Source organism: Mobula hypostoma, chromosome 10 (genome assembly GCF_963921235.1).
Source record: "Mobula hypostoma chromosome 10, sMobHyp1.1, whole genome shotgun sequence".
NCBI classification, from domain to species: Eukaryota; Metazoa; Chordata; class Chondrichthyes; order Myliobatiformes; family Myliobatidae; genus Mobula; species Mobula hypostoma.
The window spans coordinates 90,199,009-90,216,081 of NC_086106.1; the positions used below are offsets into that span (position 1 = coordinate 90,199,009).

The following is a 17,073-nucleotide window of genomic DNA, read 5'->3' on the forward strand; positions in this document are numbered from 1 at the left end:
GTGATGCATTTATATGTATACACCTATGGATTCCACTATAAAAGCATCCATGCAATTTCTTGCTGTTGTCACTAACAATCATTCAATTATGTCCACTTAATTGATGTATTTTCCTCTTAAATACAAGTTTAGCTGAACATATAATGGTGAGCTCCGAAAATATCTACATATTTTAAGGCTATTCAGCAAAGTAGTTGCATTTTTTGAAAAAATACTATGCAACCAGCTACAACTGGAAGGAAAGTCTCAAATTGCTGATAAACCTTCATTAGAGCATTAAATTGCAAAAGCTGATGGGACTGTAGTACTTTCTGAACAAGTTTCAGAATTTCAGCATTCACTATCTTTTCTGCTGGCTGTACTCCAAAATTTAGGTACACAACAACCAAATCAATTATCCTTGATTTTTAAGGCACACAGATGAACATTCAAGGAAACCTGACACAAAAATGACCAGGGGTGAAATGGCTCATTTTATTGTGTGATACAAGGATGTTACTTTACAACCTTAATACAAATAATCTAATAACTAGCTGTAATGAGATCACTTATTACAGGAAATATGAAGACATAAATAGCTTCTTTATTACATAGTTGGTGTCAATGAACTATTTGAATGACATGACATTTATCTTTGCAAAAGACTTCAGACACAGGTACACAGGCTGAACTAATCTAAGTGATAAGGGCATAAACTTCATTAAAGAAGAGTGGGTTAGTGTCTTACTGCCTTTCCAAAGATTTTAAACTGGCAAATGCATACACAGACATGAGAACATTACAATTGTTAATTATTTACAACAAAAAGACAACTGTGCTAAATATTCAAAAAATACATAACTGATGGAGGATGCTCAGGTACTTTGCCTGCAGATATTTACCATTCTTTTTGGCTGTTTTCAAATTATTCAACAGAATATCCTTCATCACTGGCCTCCACAGGTTGCATTAGAATACCAACAATCGTTGTCATGACATATAGAAAAACTGCATTTTGCGTAACAGTTGCAACTTCATCCTTGCAAACCTTCATCAAATGAAGCTGATTAGACATGGTAAAGTTCAAATGGAGTATTTCACTGAGTGACAAAATCAACCCCTTAACTGTGTTCCTATCCTTCCAAATAAGGGTGTATTGCTTATTTAAAAGTGTGATTAAAGATGCAAATTTCAAATGAGACACAGTGAATCACTGTATTTTAATGATGCTGTGATCATTTTCAAATATCCTGTATCCTGTAACAATATTTGAGCATAGAATGCTACATCCAGAATCCTACATCAATTATTTATGGCTCATTTCGTTTCTCTAGCTTTTTATTAACATTTTATTCCATGCCAGTTAATTTCTAAGTAGAAATGATGAGGATTTCTGGAACCAAAAATTTCTAATTATTTAAGGGGTCAATGATATCACATGCTCTCTAGTTACAGGTATAAAAGTATTTACCAGAACTAGGTTAATTTCAAGTCTGCCAATGAGTTAAATATCAACCTTTACATTTTAATATTATCCCTTTTGGTTTAAATAAATAGCAGCTCGAATGAAGAAACAGCATTGGTCAGAATGTTTAATTTGCACCTCTGGTAGGACTATGATACAAAATGCTAAATTAGCATTAACATTATATCAATTTGAAGTGACCTTACGCACAACATCCCATAAAGAATATTTATACTGGAAGGAACATGGGCACCTCAAGTGTGCATCAAACACAGTCTTATAGGGTGAGTAAGCCAAAAGCTATGATTAGTTGAAAACAGTAAATACATCAAAATATTGTCCATAGCAAATACATTTAAGAATTCACATATTCCATTAAAAGGATTCCAAAATTCAGGCATTCACATAAATACTTTGCTGTGAAACTGAACTTGCTAAAGGACAAATCTCATGAAATATCACTATTAGCCCCTCCTAAATCTAAACAACAGGTACACATTACGCCTTTAGTACAGAAGCTGTGCAGAATCTATACATAGCTATAAATTGTAACTCACCTGGAGAATGTTTACTAGTAAACTCTTAATTCACAAAGAAAGTGGTGTACAAAGCTGTTATTTCAAGTAATATTTATTCTATTTTATCACTGATCTTGCATTAAAACATCCTTTCAACTACAGCAAAGCTATTCAGAAAGACTCCATTTAGTCTCAGAGCATTGTGGCTCAATACAGAAAATTATAATCAAACACCGTGATTACTTGGACATTTTCATCAACAAATAAAATTCTCAAGTATCCTTTCTCAGCAAAATCATAAACATTACTACATATTTAACACTTCTTATTAAAATGGCCCATGAAACAGATATTCGTTTAGAATATAAAATTGCTGATTAATTTTGTAAATTAAATCTATTGGGGCTATTTGAAAAGAATCCTCTTTATTTTGATATTGACCAAGTAACTTAAGGAAATAGTAATAAAAAAATTCTCTATTGTTTAACCATTTCATCACGTCACAAAATTAATTTATAAAGCATAATTTTTTTTAAAAGTTATTTTAAGAGTACCTAAAGCCACCTAATCTCTGCCTTCTTTGGAAGGAAGACTGAGTGGCTAATCAGAGGAAAATCTTTAATTACTTCAAAGACCACTGCATTCCTCGTCTGCACTTGAGCTCCATATGCTTGTGCACATATGATAAAGCATGAGATATATTCAGAAGATGTCAAATAATTAATCCTGCATTGCATCTTTGCTTAATGATAGAAAAATCAAGACTGCTATGCCAATGGATTGTTGGAAGGCTGCTCCAATATATTACAAATCACCCAAGGCAGCATTCTAGATCAATTAGACACCAAGAGTCTTGTGGAACACATGTTGTTCTGATACTCCACCACCATCATAAAAGCATTCTCTGTGGTCAAACCAACATCAGCACCTCAGCTCATACTCATATCAGGACTTCATCACAGACAATTTTTCCTTTTTTGAAAATCTGATACAGCAACATCTTTGCATATTCACACAAACATTTTACATCGTGCACACATTTCTGTACAATGTAGAGGACTGCATCGCTCAGTGTTAGAGTGCAATACATAACATAACAAAATCAAACTCGATCTCAGATCTTAAATAAACCATGCAGCTGAAGGAAATGAAATTGAATTTTCTGAATGAAGCTCCTGGTGTGTTTGACACCTCGGTAGCAGCACGTTCACACATTACCGAGCCAGCACACCATTAAGAGGGAGCAAGGTGGCTAGTCAATGACTGTAATGCAACTGGTGATGCTGGCTAATAAGGAACAGTTTGATTGTGCCAGCATTAGCAGGAGCAACCACCCTCGTTGATTGGCGGTTCAGGTGGTTTCTCCAGTTTGATATCAATCACTGTGTAGCTGGAGTTAAGGAAATATTTACCTTAATATCCTGCATCTATACCAAGGACATAGAAGAATCACTGCAACCCCTAACCAAAGTATATATACACTAATAATTGCATAACTTCTTTTTCTTCAAACTAGCTCCAGCATTTCTTTGTACAGATTTTGATAAATTTTGCTGAATTCTTTGAAAAAGTAGCCAACTGCTCTAAAACAGTATTTTAACCATTTGTAAAGCTCAATGATATTCAACCAGCTTGGGAAACTCAGTAGCAACTTGTAGAACTATATCAAGTTGTTTATTTAGACTAGCATGTTCTACAAGGAGAGAAGCTTCATACCATCCACAAGGCCAAATGGCTCCAAAAGAGGGGGGGTCCAATGTTTAGTTTTAATAAGTGGAAAGTCTTCAGCACTTGGAAAAAGCAGATTCGTGTTTAATTTTTAGGATCTATCATACATGAAGCTCAAAGGTCATGAGTATCATGTGGAAATTCAAGTTTACTGGGAAGAGAAACAACATTAATGGCTGGGCCAAAATAGGTTTGCAATCAGTTTGGAAGGTGCATAGAGTTGAGGATTTCTCTGGTCCCAAATAAAAGATAAATTAAAACACTTTTTAGTGCTGATGTCCATGAGCTATCAAGCACTCAGTCAGATCCCCCGCTTTTACTGTATTATGAAAGATCGCTTTTGTATGAGTAGCCTGTGCTTCTCATTGCTGTTTCTCTCTACAAAAACGACAAGATCAACCACTTGTTCACCTTGACTCAATCACAATCATTTAATAGCTAGCATAGCCATTAAACTGCTGACCACCATCAATGACCACCCAAATCTTAGCATCATCTGTAAAAGTACGATTTCAGTTGTCAAGTTAAAGTGCCAGTATGAAAGCATACAAATAACTAGCTCTAATTTTGTTTTGAAACCTTGCCAAAACATTACCAGCAGTGGTTTTCCAATCTCCTCCAACATGCTGACATCTTGTTGAGGTTGTGGTTCTTTTAACTTCACCTGCTGCTTGAGATATTTATGTGCATTCTGTGAATCCATGCAGAATTACCAAGCTATCTGACAGGATAAAGTTCTCTCATTCTTGAACTATTAGTTTCAAACTTGGAAGCAATTAAAAAAATGATCTTGCTCATAGTTCAGGAGGGTCTTACTGTATAGTCACCAGAGATCTAAGCAAGTTCACCCAACCCCAATAAACAAACACGGATGTCATGTGGAATAATTATCAGCCTGTTCAGCAAATAAGTCTTTGTTTTCTTTTTGCTCAGCTATTTGTGGTCAGAGTAGTCTATGTCTGTGACTTTCTCATCCAAATTCCTCCCCCACCCCGCCCAACATCATCCCTCTCACCACTAGTCTCTAAACGTTATTGTAATCATCTTTGGGCAAGAGGATCAGAAGGTAAATAGCTTGATTCTCATTTCTGCAAAATTAAAACAGAATATTATTATTCTATTCAACTGGAAGGAATCAGAACTGGATGTGGCTCTGCCCCAAGGAACCAAAGATTCAAGCCAGGATTTACATTCTCAATCTAGCTAATTATTATTAAGTGCTATCCTAAAAGATAGAATAAAAAAAATCGAAGTCTTATTTGACTCTGTTCTAACTTATAACTAGATATTCTTAAAGGATACTGTCTTCTTTGCTCTTTTCAGGTGCATTGTCCATACCAGGAAGTGCAGCAGCTACACGCCGGAAAAGCTACAAGACAAGAATGAGAAATTGATGACTCGGGAAAGATTATCCTGTTCAACAAAAGTCAAACTATGAAAACAAAACAACATTTGTTTTAGGCAAGTATATAGTGTCTATAGTCTATACTTGTCACAAACCATCTTAAATTTGCCTTAAAGACTTCTCTTTTGGTTCTCTATCAACAGGCTTGCATTAATTAAAGGGGACAATGAGGAGATTTAGGAACTCTGACTTAAACAACAATCAATGTAGGAATTATTTTTTGTGGGGGGTATTAATATTACAGAAAAGTAGTAATGGCATGTAGGTACAGCTTTTGAAAGAATTTTGAAACCAATGAAAAACAAATCTGAAGACGCAATAAGCTGGAAACACTCAGCAGGTTCAGCATCAATAAAAAGATAAACCAGTTATTGTTTGTAGTGTAGGACACTTCTTCGGAACTGAGGGAAAGTGTCGAGCGTTTATAGTTTAAAGTAAGCTGAAGGACCGCGAGAAAGCATTTAACAGGGTTTTCTTTTCGCAAATGATACTCTGCATACTTCACAACAACCTGTTTATAAATTCAGAGCAGCAACTGTTTGGTACAAATCAAATTCCAGTGAAATTTCAAATCCCTTTCAATTTCACAGACATACCTGCTTGACATTATATCCTGCTTTAGCACTGGTTTCAATGTACATTACATTTAGCTCCCTGGCTTTCCTCTCACCTTCTTCCATGGAAACCTGCCTACAACAATGTAAATGCAAAAAAAAAATTAGCAAACAATCTAACTGTAAGGAATTCTAGCATATCCACAGTTAACCGTATAAATACTAAAAGGAACAACATTTTTTTAACATACTTTATTTGTGCCAAGACATCATGATTGATAACTGCCTACTCTCTCCCTTCAAGATTAAAAGATAGTTGGCAAAATGCAATGAGTTTTGATGTCAACAATATAATTTGTTTAGTGCTTCCAATCATGGCTCAATTTCTGAGCATGTTACATAGTTTAGTTGGTCTTATGTTTATTTGTAGGTATCCTTCTTCTACTGGCTAACTGGATGCTACCAAAAAACTTTTATTAAAGAAGTACTAAATATACTGGCAATTCAATTTTCCAGAGTACGCAATCACAATTTGCAAGGCAATATCTCATTGCTTAGCATGCAAGCTCCTTTTCTAATTTTTGTATCTCATTGAAAAGTGCAGACTTGTTACTAACTTGAAGCGTAGAATCATTTGTGTTTCATTTCACTATTTCTGAATACTTTACAGGATTTTGAATATTTTTTAGAGCCTCATCCTCCAGAATACAATGTTTTATTAAACCTGTCAGTGCTCACACTCCATGTGGCATGCCACCCAAATTACCTCCTCACTACAAGTCAAGCCTGTAGCCACTATTATGTCACAAATCAAATTAAACTGCTGAATGTCAAGGTAGGTTCACAATTTTGGATAGGATCCCTTTAAGTCTGCTTCCGAAGATCCTACTCAAAGATCTGAATTTTGACAAATGATTACTTAAAAACTGATGATCTCACATTATATGGTGCAGATCTGAGGACAGGAATACCTATAATTTGATAACCTACTTTTACAGTAGAATTAACTATTAAGATTCAGCACATACCAAATCATTCCATCTTTAACTTCAATTAAAAAATGATACATGTGGAAGCATAAAAGTACATCCAATGCACTGAATGGTGTTACCTTTTATCTGCCAAATCAGTTTTATTTCCAACTAACATAATGATGACATCACTTCCCCTTTCTGTCCGTACATCATCAATCCATTTTGAAGTCTGTTGGAAAGAGTTCAAATCTAGAAATTGTAGAGAAAAAGTGAAAAGACAGAGAATCTAAGAATATATCAATGTAATTTGATAAGTTTAAATGCTAGAACTGGCTGTTATTAACCAACAGCAGACATTACATTGGTAGCTTAATGTGGAACTCAATTCCATTCTGCTATATGCAACATGTTCACTTTCTGCCAAAATGGTAAAAGCCTATACATAAAAATGAAAGATTATGAAGAATTACTTCTCCTAATGAACAGAAATTAACAAAGGAAATCTGGCAAAAATAAACTTGTTGGATCAGCTGAGTTGCTATTTCAAATGCATTTTTGTTACTATGATGGCTAAAGGTTTCTCCCATCATTGCACTGTTCATAGTAACACACATAAAATGCTGGAGCAACTCAGCAGGACAGGCAGCATTTATGGAAATGAATAAACAGTTGATGTTTTGGGTCGAGACCTTTCTTCAGGATGGAAAAGAAAGAGGCACACGTCATAATAAAAAGGTGGGGGGAGGAGAAGGAGGCTAGCTTAGAAGGTGATAGCTGAAGCCAGGTCAGTTGGAAAGAGTAAAGGCGGGAGAAGAAAGAATCTGATAGGACAGCAGAGGGGACCATGCGAGAAAGGGAAGGAGGGGAGCTGGGAGGAAGAGATAGGCAGGTGAGAGGGGTCAGACTTGGGAACAGAAGAGTGGCTGGGTGGGGGTTGGGAATTTTTTTAAAATTGGAAGGAGAAATTCACATTCATGCTACCGGGTTGGAGGTTACCCAGATGTAATTCAAACTGACAGATTAAGAAAATGGACAAAGAAGTGGCAAATGGAACATGGTGTCAGGAAATGTATGGCCATGCATTTTGGTAGAATAAGTAAAAACATAAGACTATTTTCTAAATGGTGAGGAAATTCAAAAATCTGAGGTGCAAGTCGGACTTGGGAGTCCTTGTACAGGATTTCCTAAAGGTTAATTTGCAGTTTGAGTCGGTAGTTGTTGATTTCTTTTTGGGTAGATGATTTGTTAACACTTAAATGACTTTGGCCACCAGACTTCTATTTTAACTGTTTGACAAAGGACTGTGGATTGAATCCACCACAATGGGCTTCCTAAAAGGTGTAAATACCAGATGCTTCTGGTGCCTGATGCTGTAGTTTCGAAGACAGTCTTACCTATACATTATAAATATTAATTGTCTTCTATGTTAGCACGTAAAATGCCAAATAAATGTATTGTGGATTGAACTAAAGGCTGTGGATACCAACACAGACATGTTGGCGTCAGAAGGAAAGGATGAAATCCGAAGGTGTGATGTTTGTATGTAACTTCAAAAGGATGCATTGTCTGTAACTTTTTAAGTAGCGATTGCCTTTGTGTTTAGCATATAAATATCGAGCCCACATTTTAGCTAGCAGACCTTTCTGCGGAAAGCGTCTCCATCCGTTAAGATGCCTGCTGTACCTTGCTGTGTCGAATAAAGAAGCTGCTTTTTACCTACCAGTGACTCTGTCTCTCCGGTGATTTCATCCACGCTATAACATTTGGTGTCAGGAGTGGGATACCTTCGTGACCCGTCGTGTGGCCAGCGTTCCTAGCAGTCTAAGTTGGTGAGTATATTTCTAAAATAACACTCACATTTGGATCTGTTCGGTCGGTGGACACACGGGAACACGAGGTATCACGAACGTGGAGAGCTGAACTGGTAGATATAAAAGTAGTGTGTGCATGTGTGTTTATGTAAGTGAGGAATCTTTGCATGTTAACTTGGTGAGAGTTGGACCACCAGTTGCGAAAGGTGGTAACCAACGGTATGGTTCGAGACGCCAGAGTAGGGGCGTGTATACTCGTTTGGGGAGCTGCATTTTAGTGTATGTGTTTGCAAGTGTGATGCAAGGGAATACAACAGGCATCATGAGTTCGGGTACTCAAAATTGGCAGATTGTGGAATACATACTCTGTGGTTTTAACTTTGTACTGTTTAACTGCTACCCGTCTATGATATTTTGCATAGTGTGGGAATTGTTTTTACCCAGATAGATCTACCAGAATAGCACCTATTGAGGACAGGCAATGTCAGGTTGAGAACCCTGATGATCCGAGCCAGCCCTTGACCTTGATTACGACTATTCATAAGCCCTTCACCCCCGGGGAGAAACAGAGCATTTTGTCCAAGTTGCCCTCACTTAAAGTCGCATGTGGGAATTCAGAGTTCTGGCGCAAGCTCGAGGAAATGGTTGAAATTCACCAGATGCACCCTAAAGATATACATGTGTTAGTGAAAGCAAAGTGCCCAAGGAATATGTGGGACAGTATGGCCCAGGGGGTGCGGGATGGTACATGGGCAACTACTGGGAGCGCCAGTAATGAAGAAAGATATCGCTCCTTTAAAGGGGAAGTGAGGCAGCGGCTGGGGGGAGGCGAGAGTAGCTGGGGAATGATAATGGCAGTGATACAAAAAGCTGACGAGACAGCCATGGATTATGCAGAACGTAAATACCGAGTGTACGAGAAGTATTCAGGGTTGTTTAACCCAGGGAGGGATGACCCAGTCTTCCTAAAAATGCTGAAGGAAGGCCTGAGCTCAGCCCACCAGGAAGTTTTAGATTTAGGCATAACGGTAGGGTCCAACTACTCTGAGATAGTTTCATGGGCCAGTGAGATAGACCAAAGAAAAGGCAAGAGAAATCGTAAAGTGGGTATAGTGGATGCAGCTGCTGTGATGTCTTGGAGAGTTTGTTTTGCTTGCCAACAGCCAGGACACTTTACAAAGGACTGCCGGACGAGGTATAAGACAGTGAAGGAGTTGATAAGCTACAGCTGTGGCCTATCGGGACATAGCTGGAGACAGTGTCCAAAAGGGAGGGGGAAAACCCAGGCGAAGGTCACGGCAGACACCCAGTCTAGTCTGACTGTCGATCAGATCAAAGAGTTAGTGACAGCGCCTCTTAAGGCAAAAAAGGATGTGTCAGCGGGCTCCATGGCCAGCTTTGATGACTCACGGATGTACATAACGGCATTGTTAGGGGGACGGCAATGCAATATGTTAGTGGACACAGGGGCAGCTGTATCGATAACAGACTTGCCCTTTCCAACAACCGGGCAGGCCAGTTATATTAGGGTGTAGGAGGGTAAACAGTAAATGCAGAAAGAAGTGAGAAACAAATACTAGAAATAGGGGGAGTGCAACTTCCAGTGTATTTTGGGGTATGTCCAAATAATGAAGGCACGATCATTGGAATAGACATCCTAAGGGAAGCAGGAGCTGTCATAGATTCGGGAAAGGGAGAAATAATATGGAGGAATCAGGGGCAGCAAACGCGCACGACCAACAGAATACACGGCCTGGCTAGCATAGCCGCAGCTGCCCCAATCATTAGAGACTGGAGCCAGGATGGTGTCTATGGGTTACTCTGTCAGCAGTTCCCAGCTGTGTGGGCTAGAGACAAGCAAGATTGTGAGCAGGTAGAGACAGACCCAGTTAAAATAGAGGAGGGTCTGTATAAACCCCCAAGCAGGACCCTAGACAAACTGACACACTGACCGCTGTTCAGGGTATAGCGAAGGAACCAAAACACCAGGGGATACTTGGAGAGACTGCGGCCACTCCAGAACATGAAGTTTTCCCAGTTCTTCCGAGGGCAGACATTACTGCAAATAAGGAAGCAGGGGAACAAGAGGCAATTGAAATTGCAAGTGTGCAGGAGGAAACGACAGAGGCCAGCTTAGTAAAATTATATGAAGAGGTAGAGACAGAAGAGAAGGAAAAATGGAGGAGAAAAGGAGCGAAGAAGGGACCAGATGGGTGCTGGACACATGGGAATGTTGAGAAATTCTGTCACCATTGTATCACTTGTGCCCAGCATAACCCTGGTAAGGGCAGAAAGCTACAGCGGGCAAATCAGCCTCGGCCGAGGGGACCCTGGAAAAACATCCAGATAGACTTCACAGGGCCCCTGCCAAAAAGCAGGGGGAAAAGTTACTGTCAACTTAAAGTATTAAAGGACCAAGCGAAACAACAGCAGGGAATTGCTGATCAGAAAGAGCCAGAGGGAAAGGGGATAGTTCTTCCACAGCCCGGCGACCAAGTTATGGTGAGGGTGCTGCCAGAAAGGCCAGGGTTTGCCCCCAGGTGGATAGGACCACAGACGGTACTCTTAACGAATGATCCGTGTGTCTGTGTACAGACTCGGCGAGGCAGCCAGTGGAAGCACTGGACTCAAGTTAAAGCATACAACTCACCCTCTTGTTGCTCCCACAGATGGAGTGGGGAAACCAAGTGTACCCAGTAACCATGTAATTACAGAGAACCTAAGAGAGGAACACCAGCCGGCCATGGCAGACCTGACCACAGCTGATGAAAACATACCCAGAGAAAACGCAAAGGCAGAAAACACTGAGAGCGTGGCAGAAGACACTGAGAACGTGTTGGAGAAACCATGAATAGCCTGCTAAAGTGTGATGACGATGGTTCTCTGTATAGAAGGCTGGTTGCTGAAGGTAGATGATTAATTTTATAGCATAGTATAGAAAATTATTTGGGAAATAGATGGGGAGGGATTTTTGAGTTAAAGCAGAGATGGCAAGTTCCACCACTTCGATGGCATTTCAGACTGCACACGGCATCTGAAAGCAGTCACCCCGAGTCTGAAGAGCTGAGCCCTTTTCAGCAGTTGAGCCAGTGATCGACTGGACAGTTCGGAAGGGGGTGCCACCGGGGAGAGGTCCTTGCAGACGTTTACGTAGAGGCCACCCCAACCCCTTCCTGTACATTGATGAGAGAGCCCGTGGGTGCTCCTGGAAGGAGAGTTTCAGCGACCAGAGGATAAAGGACTGAAGACAAAGGAATGTGATTTAAGATGTAGTCAGCCTGCAGGCACATGAAAGGAGCTGCATTCCTAAAGACTTGGAACAGCCTCTCTGCTTAACATTTAGTAGGTAATGCTAGGATAGATAGCGAGGTACATAAAATTGGGGGGGGGGGGGGAATTTCGAGACAGGGCATTTTTGCTGCCCTATTTGAGCAGATCCTCCTAGGTTGGCCTTTCCTGGTACAAATTTAATTTGTCCAGGAGGGCCAAGAGGAGGGACTGTTGGAGTGGATTTCGTTTTGGGTAGATGATTTGTTAACACTTAATATGACTTTAGCCACCAGACTTCTATTTTAACTGTTTGACAAAGGACTGTGGATTGAGTCCACCACAATGGGCTTCCTAAAAGGTGTAAATACCAGATGCTTCTGGTGCCTGATGCTGTAGTTTCGAAGACAGTCTTATCTATACATTATAAATATTAATTGTCTTCTATGTTAGCACGTAAAATGCCAAATAAATGTATTGTGGTTTGAACTAAAGGCTGTGGATACCAACACAGACATGTTGGCGTCAGAAGGAAAGGATGAAATCCGAAGGTGTGATGTTTGTATGTAACTTCAAAAGGAAGCATTGTCTGTAACTTTTTAAGTAGCGATTGCCTTTGTGTTTAGCATATAAATATCGAGCCCACGTTTTAGCTAGCAGACCTTTCTGCGGAAAGTGTCTCGGTACGTAGATGCCTGCTGTACTTTGTTGTGTCAAATAAAGAAGCTGCTTTGTATCTACCAGTGACTCTGTCTCCCCGGTGATTTCATCCACGCTACAATAGTAGTGAGGAAGGCAAATGTAACGTTATCATTCATTTCTAGGGGACTAGAATATAAAAGCAATGATGTAATGCTGAGGCTTTATAAGGTACTGGTAAGGCCTCACTTGGAGTATCAAGAGCAGATTTGGGCCCCTTATCTAAGGAAGGATGTGCTGACATTGGACAGGGTTCAAAGGAGGTTCATGAAAAGTATTCCAGAAAGTTTGATGGCTCTGAGACTGTTCTCAATGGAGTTAAGAATGGGGGGGGGGGGGGATCTTATTCAAACCTATCAAATGTTGAAAGGCCTTGATAGAGTGGACGTGAGAGGATTTAAAAAAATATATATATAGATATAGATATATATATCTATATAGATATAGATATAGATATATATATCTATATAGATATAGATATAGATATCTATATAGATATAGATATATATATCTATATAGATATAGATATAGATATATATATCTATATAGATATAGATATCTATATCTATATATATATATATATATATATATATATATCTATCTCTCTCTCTACATATATATATATAGTGGGGAAGTCTAAGAATAGAGGACATAGCCTCAGAATAGAAAGCCTTAGAATGGAGATGAGGATGCATTTCTTTAGCCGGAGTGTGGTGAATCTGTGAAGCTCGTTTCCGTAGGCTACTGTGGAGGCCAAATCAGTCAGGGTATATTTAAGGCAGAGGTTGATAAGATTCTTGATTAGTCAGGGTATGAAGGGATACAGGGAGAAGGCAGAAGACTGGGGCTGGGAGGGAAATGGATCAGCCATGATGAAATGGCAGAACAGACTCATTTGGCCAAAGGGCCAATTCTGTTCCTTTATGTCATTGTCTCTCATTATGGTATTGTTCCTCCACCCCGAGGGTAGTCTCCTCCTTGATACGAGAAGGCCATGGACTGACATGTCAGAATGGGAATTAAAATGTTTGGTGGATGGAGCAGAAGTGCTTGACAAAGCGGTCCCCCAATTTATGAAAGGAATGTAGAGCAGGCTACGTCAAGAGCACCGGACACAATAGAGTTATGTCTTGCATGAATTGCTGCATTCATGCAAGACATAATACACATTGTTTAAAAAGAAATAGGTACTGATTTATTTCAACTAGCTCCAAGCTTGAACTTTAATTGATTCAATGTATGGAAACACTGACCAAAAAAACTGCTGCTATAACAACTGCTGTCAACCTTTTCTATCATCACTTTACCCACAAATCCATCTCACTCTTTTGCACTTACTTTTATTTTCCACCATCTCCAGTGTTTCCTATATGACTCTCCCTAAGCATTAGCTTGATCAGTGGTGGGATTTTTAAACTGAAGATTTGTTCTTCTATATACCAAGAATGAAAAAGATTGGATATTGTTACCATTTAAGGCACCAAGAGTGATACCAAATGTTTAAATAGGATGTGTTCTTCAGAGATGCTGACAATAAAAATTAAAATTGCAGTGAAACAAGGGTTTAACTGCTCTAATATTTATTTAGCAGTTCTAAATAATTTCACAAGATTCTACAAATCGATAAAGTGGTAAAGAAGGCATAAAGAATGCTTGACATTGGTAGGGGTGTTGAGTACAAGTGTAAGGCAATCATACTGTATAAAACTTTAGTCAAACCATACTTGGGAGTAATATGTCCAGTTCTGATTGTGCCTTTATAGGAAGAATCTGCAGACTGTGAAGAGGGTGCAGAAGAGGGTACGGGCTATAAGAAAAGGTTGGACAAATTTGGTTTGTTCTCCCTAGAGTACTGGGAGTTGCCAAGGAAACATGATAGAGGGTTATAAAATCTATGAGGAATATAGATAGGGCAGAGAGTCTGAAACTTTTCCTCAGCGTAGAGATGTCAAACACGTTTTTAAGGTTGGGGAAGAATAGGTCATGTGGAGAATGGTAGGTGCCTGGAGTAGGTTACCAAACGTAGTGGTGGAAGCAGTTAGGTGAAGTTTAAGAGGCTGTTAGATAGACACATGAATATGAAAGAAATGGAGGGGAATGGATGATACACAGGAGGAAGATGATATTTAATTTAAATTGGCATGAGGATCAGCACAACACTGTAGATACAGTTGAAGGCAGAAGTTTATATACACCTTAGCCAAATACATTTAAACTCAGTTTTTCACAATTCCTGACATTTAATCTTAGAAAACATTCCCTGTCTTAGGTCAGTTAGGATGACTACTTTATTTTAAGAATGTGAAATGTCAGAATAATAGTAGAGAGAATGATTTATTTCAGTTTTTATTTCTTTCATCATTTTCCCAGTGGGTCAGAAGTTTACACACACTTTGTTATTATTTGGTAGCATTGCCTTTAAATTGTTTAACCTGGGTCAAACATTGTGAGTAGCCTTCCACAAGCTTCTCACAGTAAGTTCCTGGAATTTTGTTCCATTCCTCCAGACAGAACTGGTGTAACTGAGGCAGGTTTGTAGGCCTCCTTGCTCGCACACGCTTTTTCACTTCTGCCCACAAATTTTCTATCGGATTGAGGTCAGGCCACTCCAATACCTTGACTTTGTTGTCCTTAAGCAATTTTGCCACAATTTTGGAGGCATGTTTGGGGTCATTGTCCATTTGGAAGACCCATTTGCAAACAAGCTTTAACTTCCTGGCTGATGTCTTGAGATGTTGCTTCAATATATCCACATAATTTTCCTTCCTCGTGATGCCATCTATTTTGTGAAGTGCACTTGTCCCTCCTGCAGCAAAGCACTCCCACAACATGATGCTGCCACCCCCATGCTTCACAGTTGGGATGGTGTTCTTCCACTTGTAAGCCTCACCCTTTTTCCCCCAAACATAACGATGGTCATTATGGTCAAACAGTTCAATTTTTGTTTCATCAGACCAGAGGACAGTTCTCCAAAAAGTAAGATCTTTGTCTCCATGTGCACTTGCAAACTGTAGCCTGGCTTTTCAATGGCGGTTTTGGAGCAGTGGCTTCTTCCTTGCTGAGCAGCCTTTCAGGTTATGTTGATATAGGACTCGTTTTACTATGGATGTAGATACTTGTCTACCTGTTTTCTCCAGCATCTTCACAAGGTCCTTTGCTGCTGTTCCAGGATTGATTTGCACTTTTCGCGCCAAAGTATGTTCATCTCTAGGAGACAGAATGCGTCTCCTTCCTGAGTGGTATGACAGCTGCGTGGTCCCATGGTGTTTATACTTGCGTACTATTGTTTGTAGAGATGAAAATGGTACCTTCAGGCATTTGGAAATTGTTCCCAAAGATGAACCAGACTTGATATCATTTTCTGACCTCAATCCGACAGAAGATTTGTGGGCAGAAGTGAAAAAGCGTGTGCGAGCAAGGAGGCATGCAAACCTGACTCAGTTACACCAGTTCTGTCTGGAGGAATGGAACAAAATTCAAGCAACTTACTGTGAGAGGCTTGTGGAAGGCTACCCAAAACATTTGACCCAGGTTAAACAATTTAAAGGCAATGCTACCAAATACTAACAAAGTGTATGTAAACTTCTGACCCACTGGGAAAATGATGAAAGAAATAAAAGCTGAAATAAATCATTCTTTCTACTATTATTCTGACATTTCACATTCTTAAAATAAAGTAGTGATCCTAACTGACCTAAGACAGGGAATGTTTTCTAGGATTAAATGTCAGGAATTGTGAAAAACTGAGTTTAAATGTATTTGGCTAAGGTGTATGCTAACTTCTGACTTCAAACTGTAAATAACTTGTCCAGTGTTGTACTGTTTTATGTTAATTCTCATTGCAAATGATATATGAGATAATATGAACTGCCAGATATTCATGATTGGGTAAATAATTGACCAGAAGGTGGTTAATTTTTCACATCTGTAATTGGGAGATAGATTAACATTATAACACACCATGTTGTGTTTTCTTGATCCGCTTTCAAACACTGAAACTCTACTGCAAATAAAAAAATTTTAAATTCCTCTGTGTCCTGGGCCCAGAATGTAAGTGCAATTACAAAGAAAACGTGGCAGCACCTCTACTTCCTTAGGGGTTTGCAGTGATTTGGCATGACATCTGAAACTCTGACAAGCTCCTATAGATGTGTAGTAGAGAGTATATTGATGGGCTGCATCACAACTTGTTATGGAAACACCAATGCCCTTGAACAGAAAATCCTACAAAAAGTTGTGGATATGGCCAAGTCCATCGTGGGTAAAGCCCTTCCAACCACTGAGCAGACTGACATGAAACACCATCACAGGAAAGCAGCATTTATCATTAGGGACCTCCACCACTCAGGACACGCTCTCTTTTCGTTGCTGCTATCAGGTGGTACAGGAACCTCAGGACTCACACCACCAGGTTCAGGGACAGCTATTACCCCTCAACCATTAGGCTCTTGAACCAACTTCACTTGCCCTATTATTGAAATGTTCCCACAACCAACATACTCACTTTCAAGGACTCATCATATGGTCTTGATTTTTATTCCTTATTTATTGTTATTATTTTTCTTTTTTGTATTTTCACAGTCTGTTGTCTTCTGCACTAGTAGGGCTGAGCGCCCAAGTTGGGCGGTCTTACATTGATCCTGTTATCGTTATAATCCTACAGATTTATTGAG

The 17,073-nt window shown here is 39.4% G+C and overlaps 1 protein-coding gene across 2 annotated transcripts in view; it reads right to left on the reverse strand.

The window, feature by feature from the left end:
• Nucleotides 1-456: 456 nt before the first annotated feature.
• rab41 (RAB41, member RAS oncogene family) overlaps nucleotides 457-17,073 on the reverse strand; it is a 46,557-nt gene continuing 29,940 nt past the window's right edge. For both annotated transcript variants that reach the window (XM_063060838.1, XM_063060837.1), the window contains exons 5-8: nucleotides 6,761-6,872; nucleotides 5,692-5,785; nucleotides 4,993-5,059; nucleotides 457-3,344 (exon numbers count right to left, since the gene is read on the reverse strand). In XM_063060838.1, coding sequence (XP_062916908.1) covers nucleotides 3,280-3,344; nucleotides 4,993-5,059; nucleotides 5,692-5,785; nucleotides 6,761-6,872 — 338 coding nt within the window. In that variant the 3' untranslated portion in view covers nucleotides 457-3,279. The remainder of the gene's footprint in view (nucleotides 3,345-4,992; nucleotides 5,060-5,691; nucleotides 5,786-6,760; nucleotides 6,873-17,073) is intronic.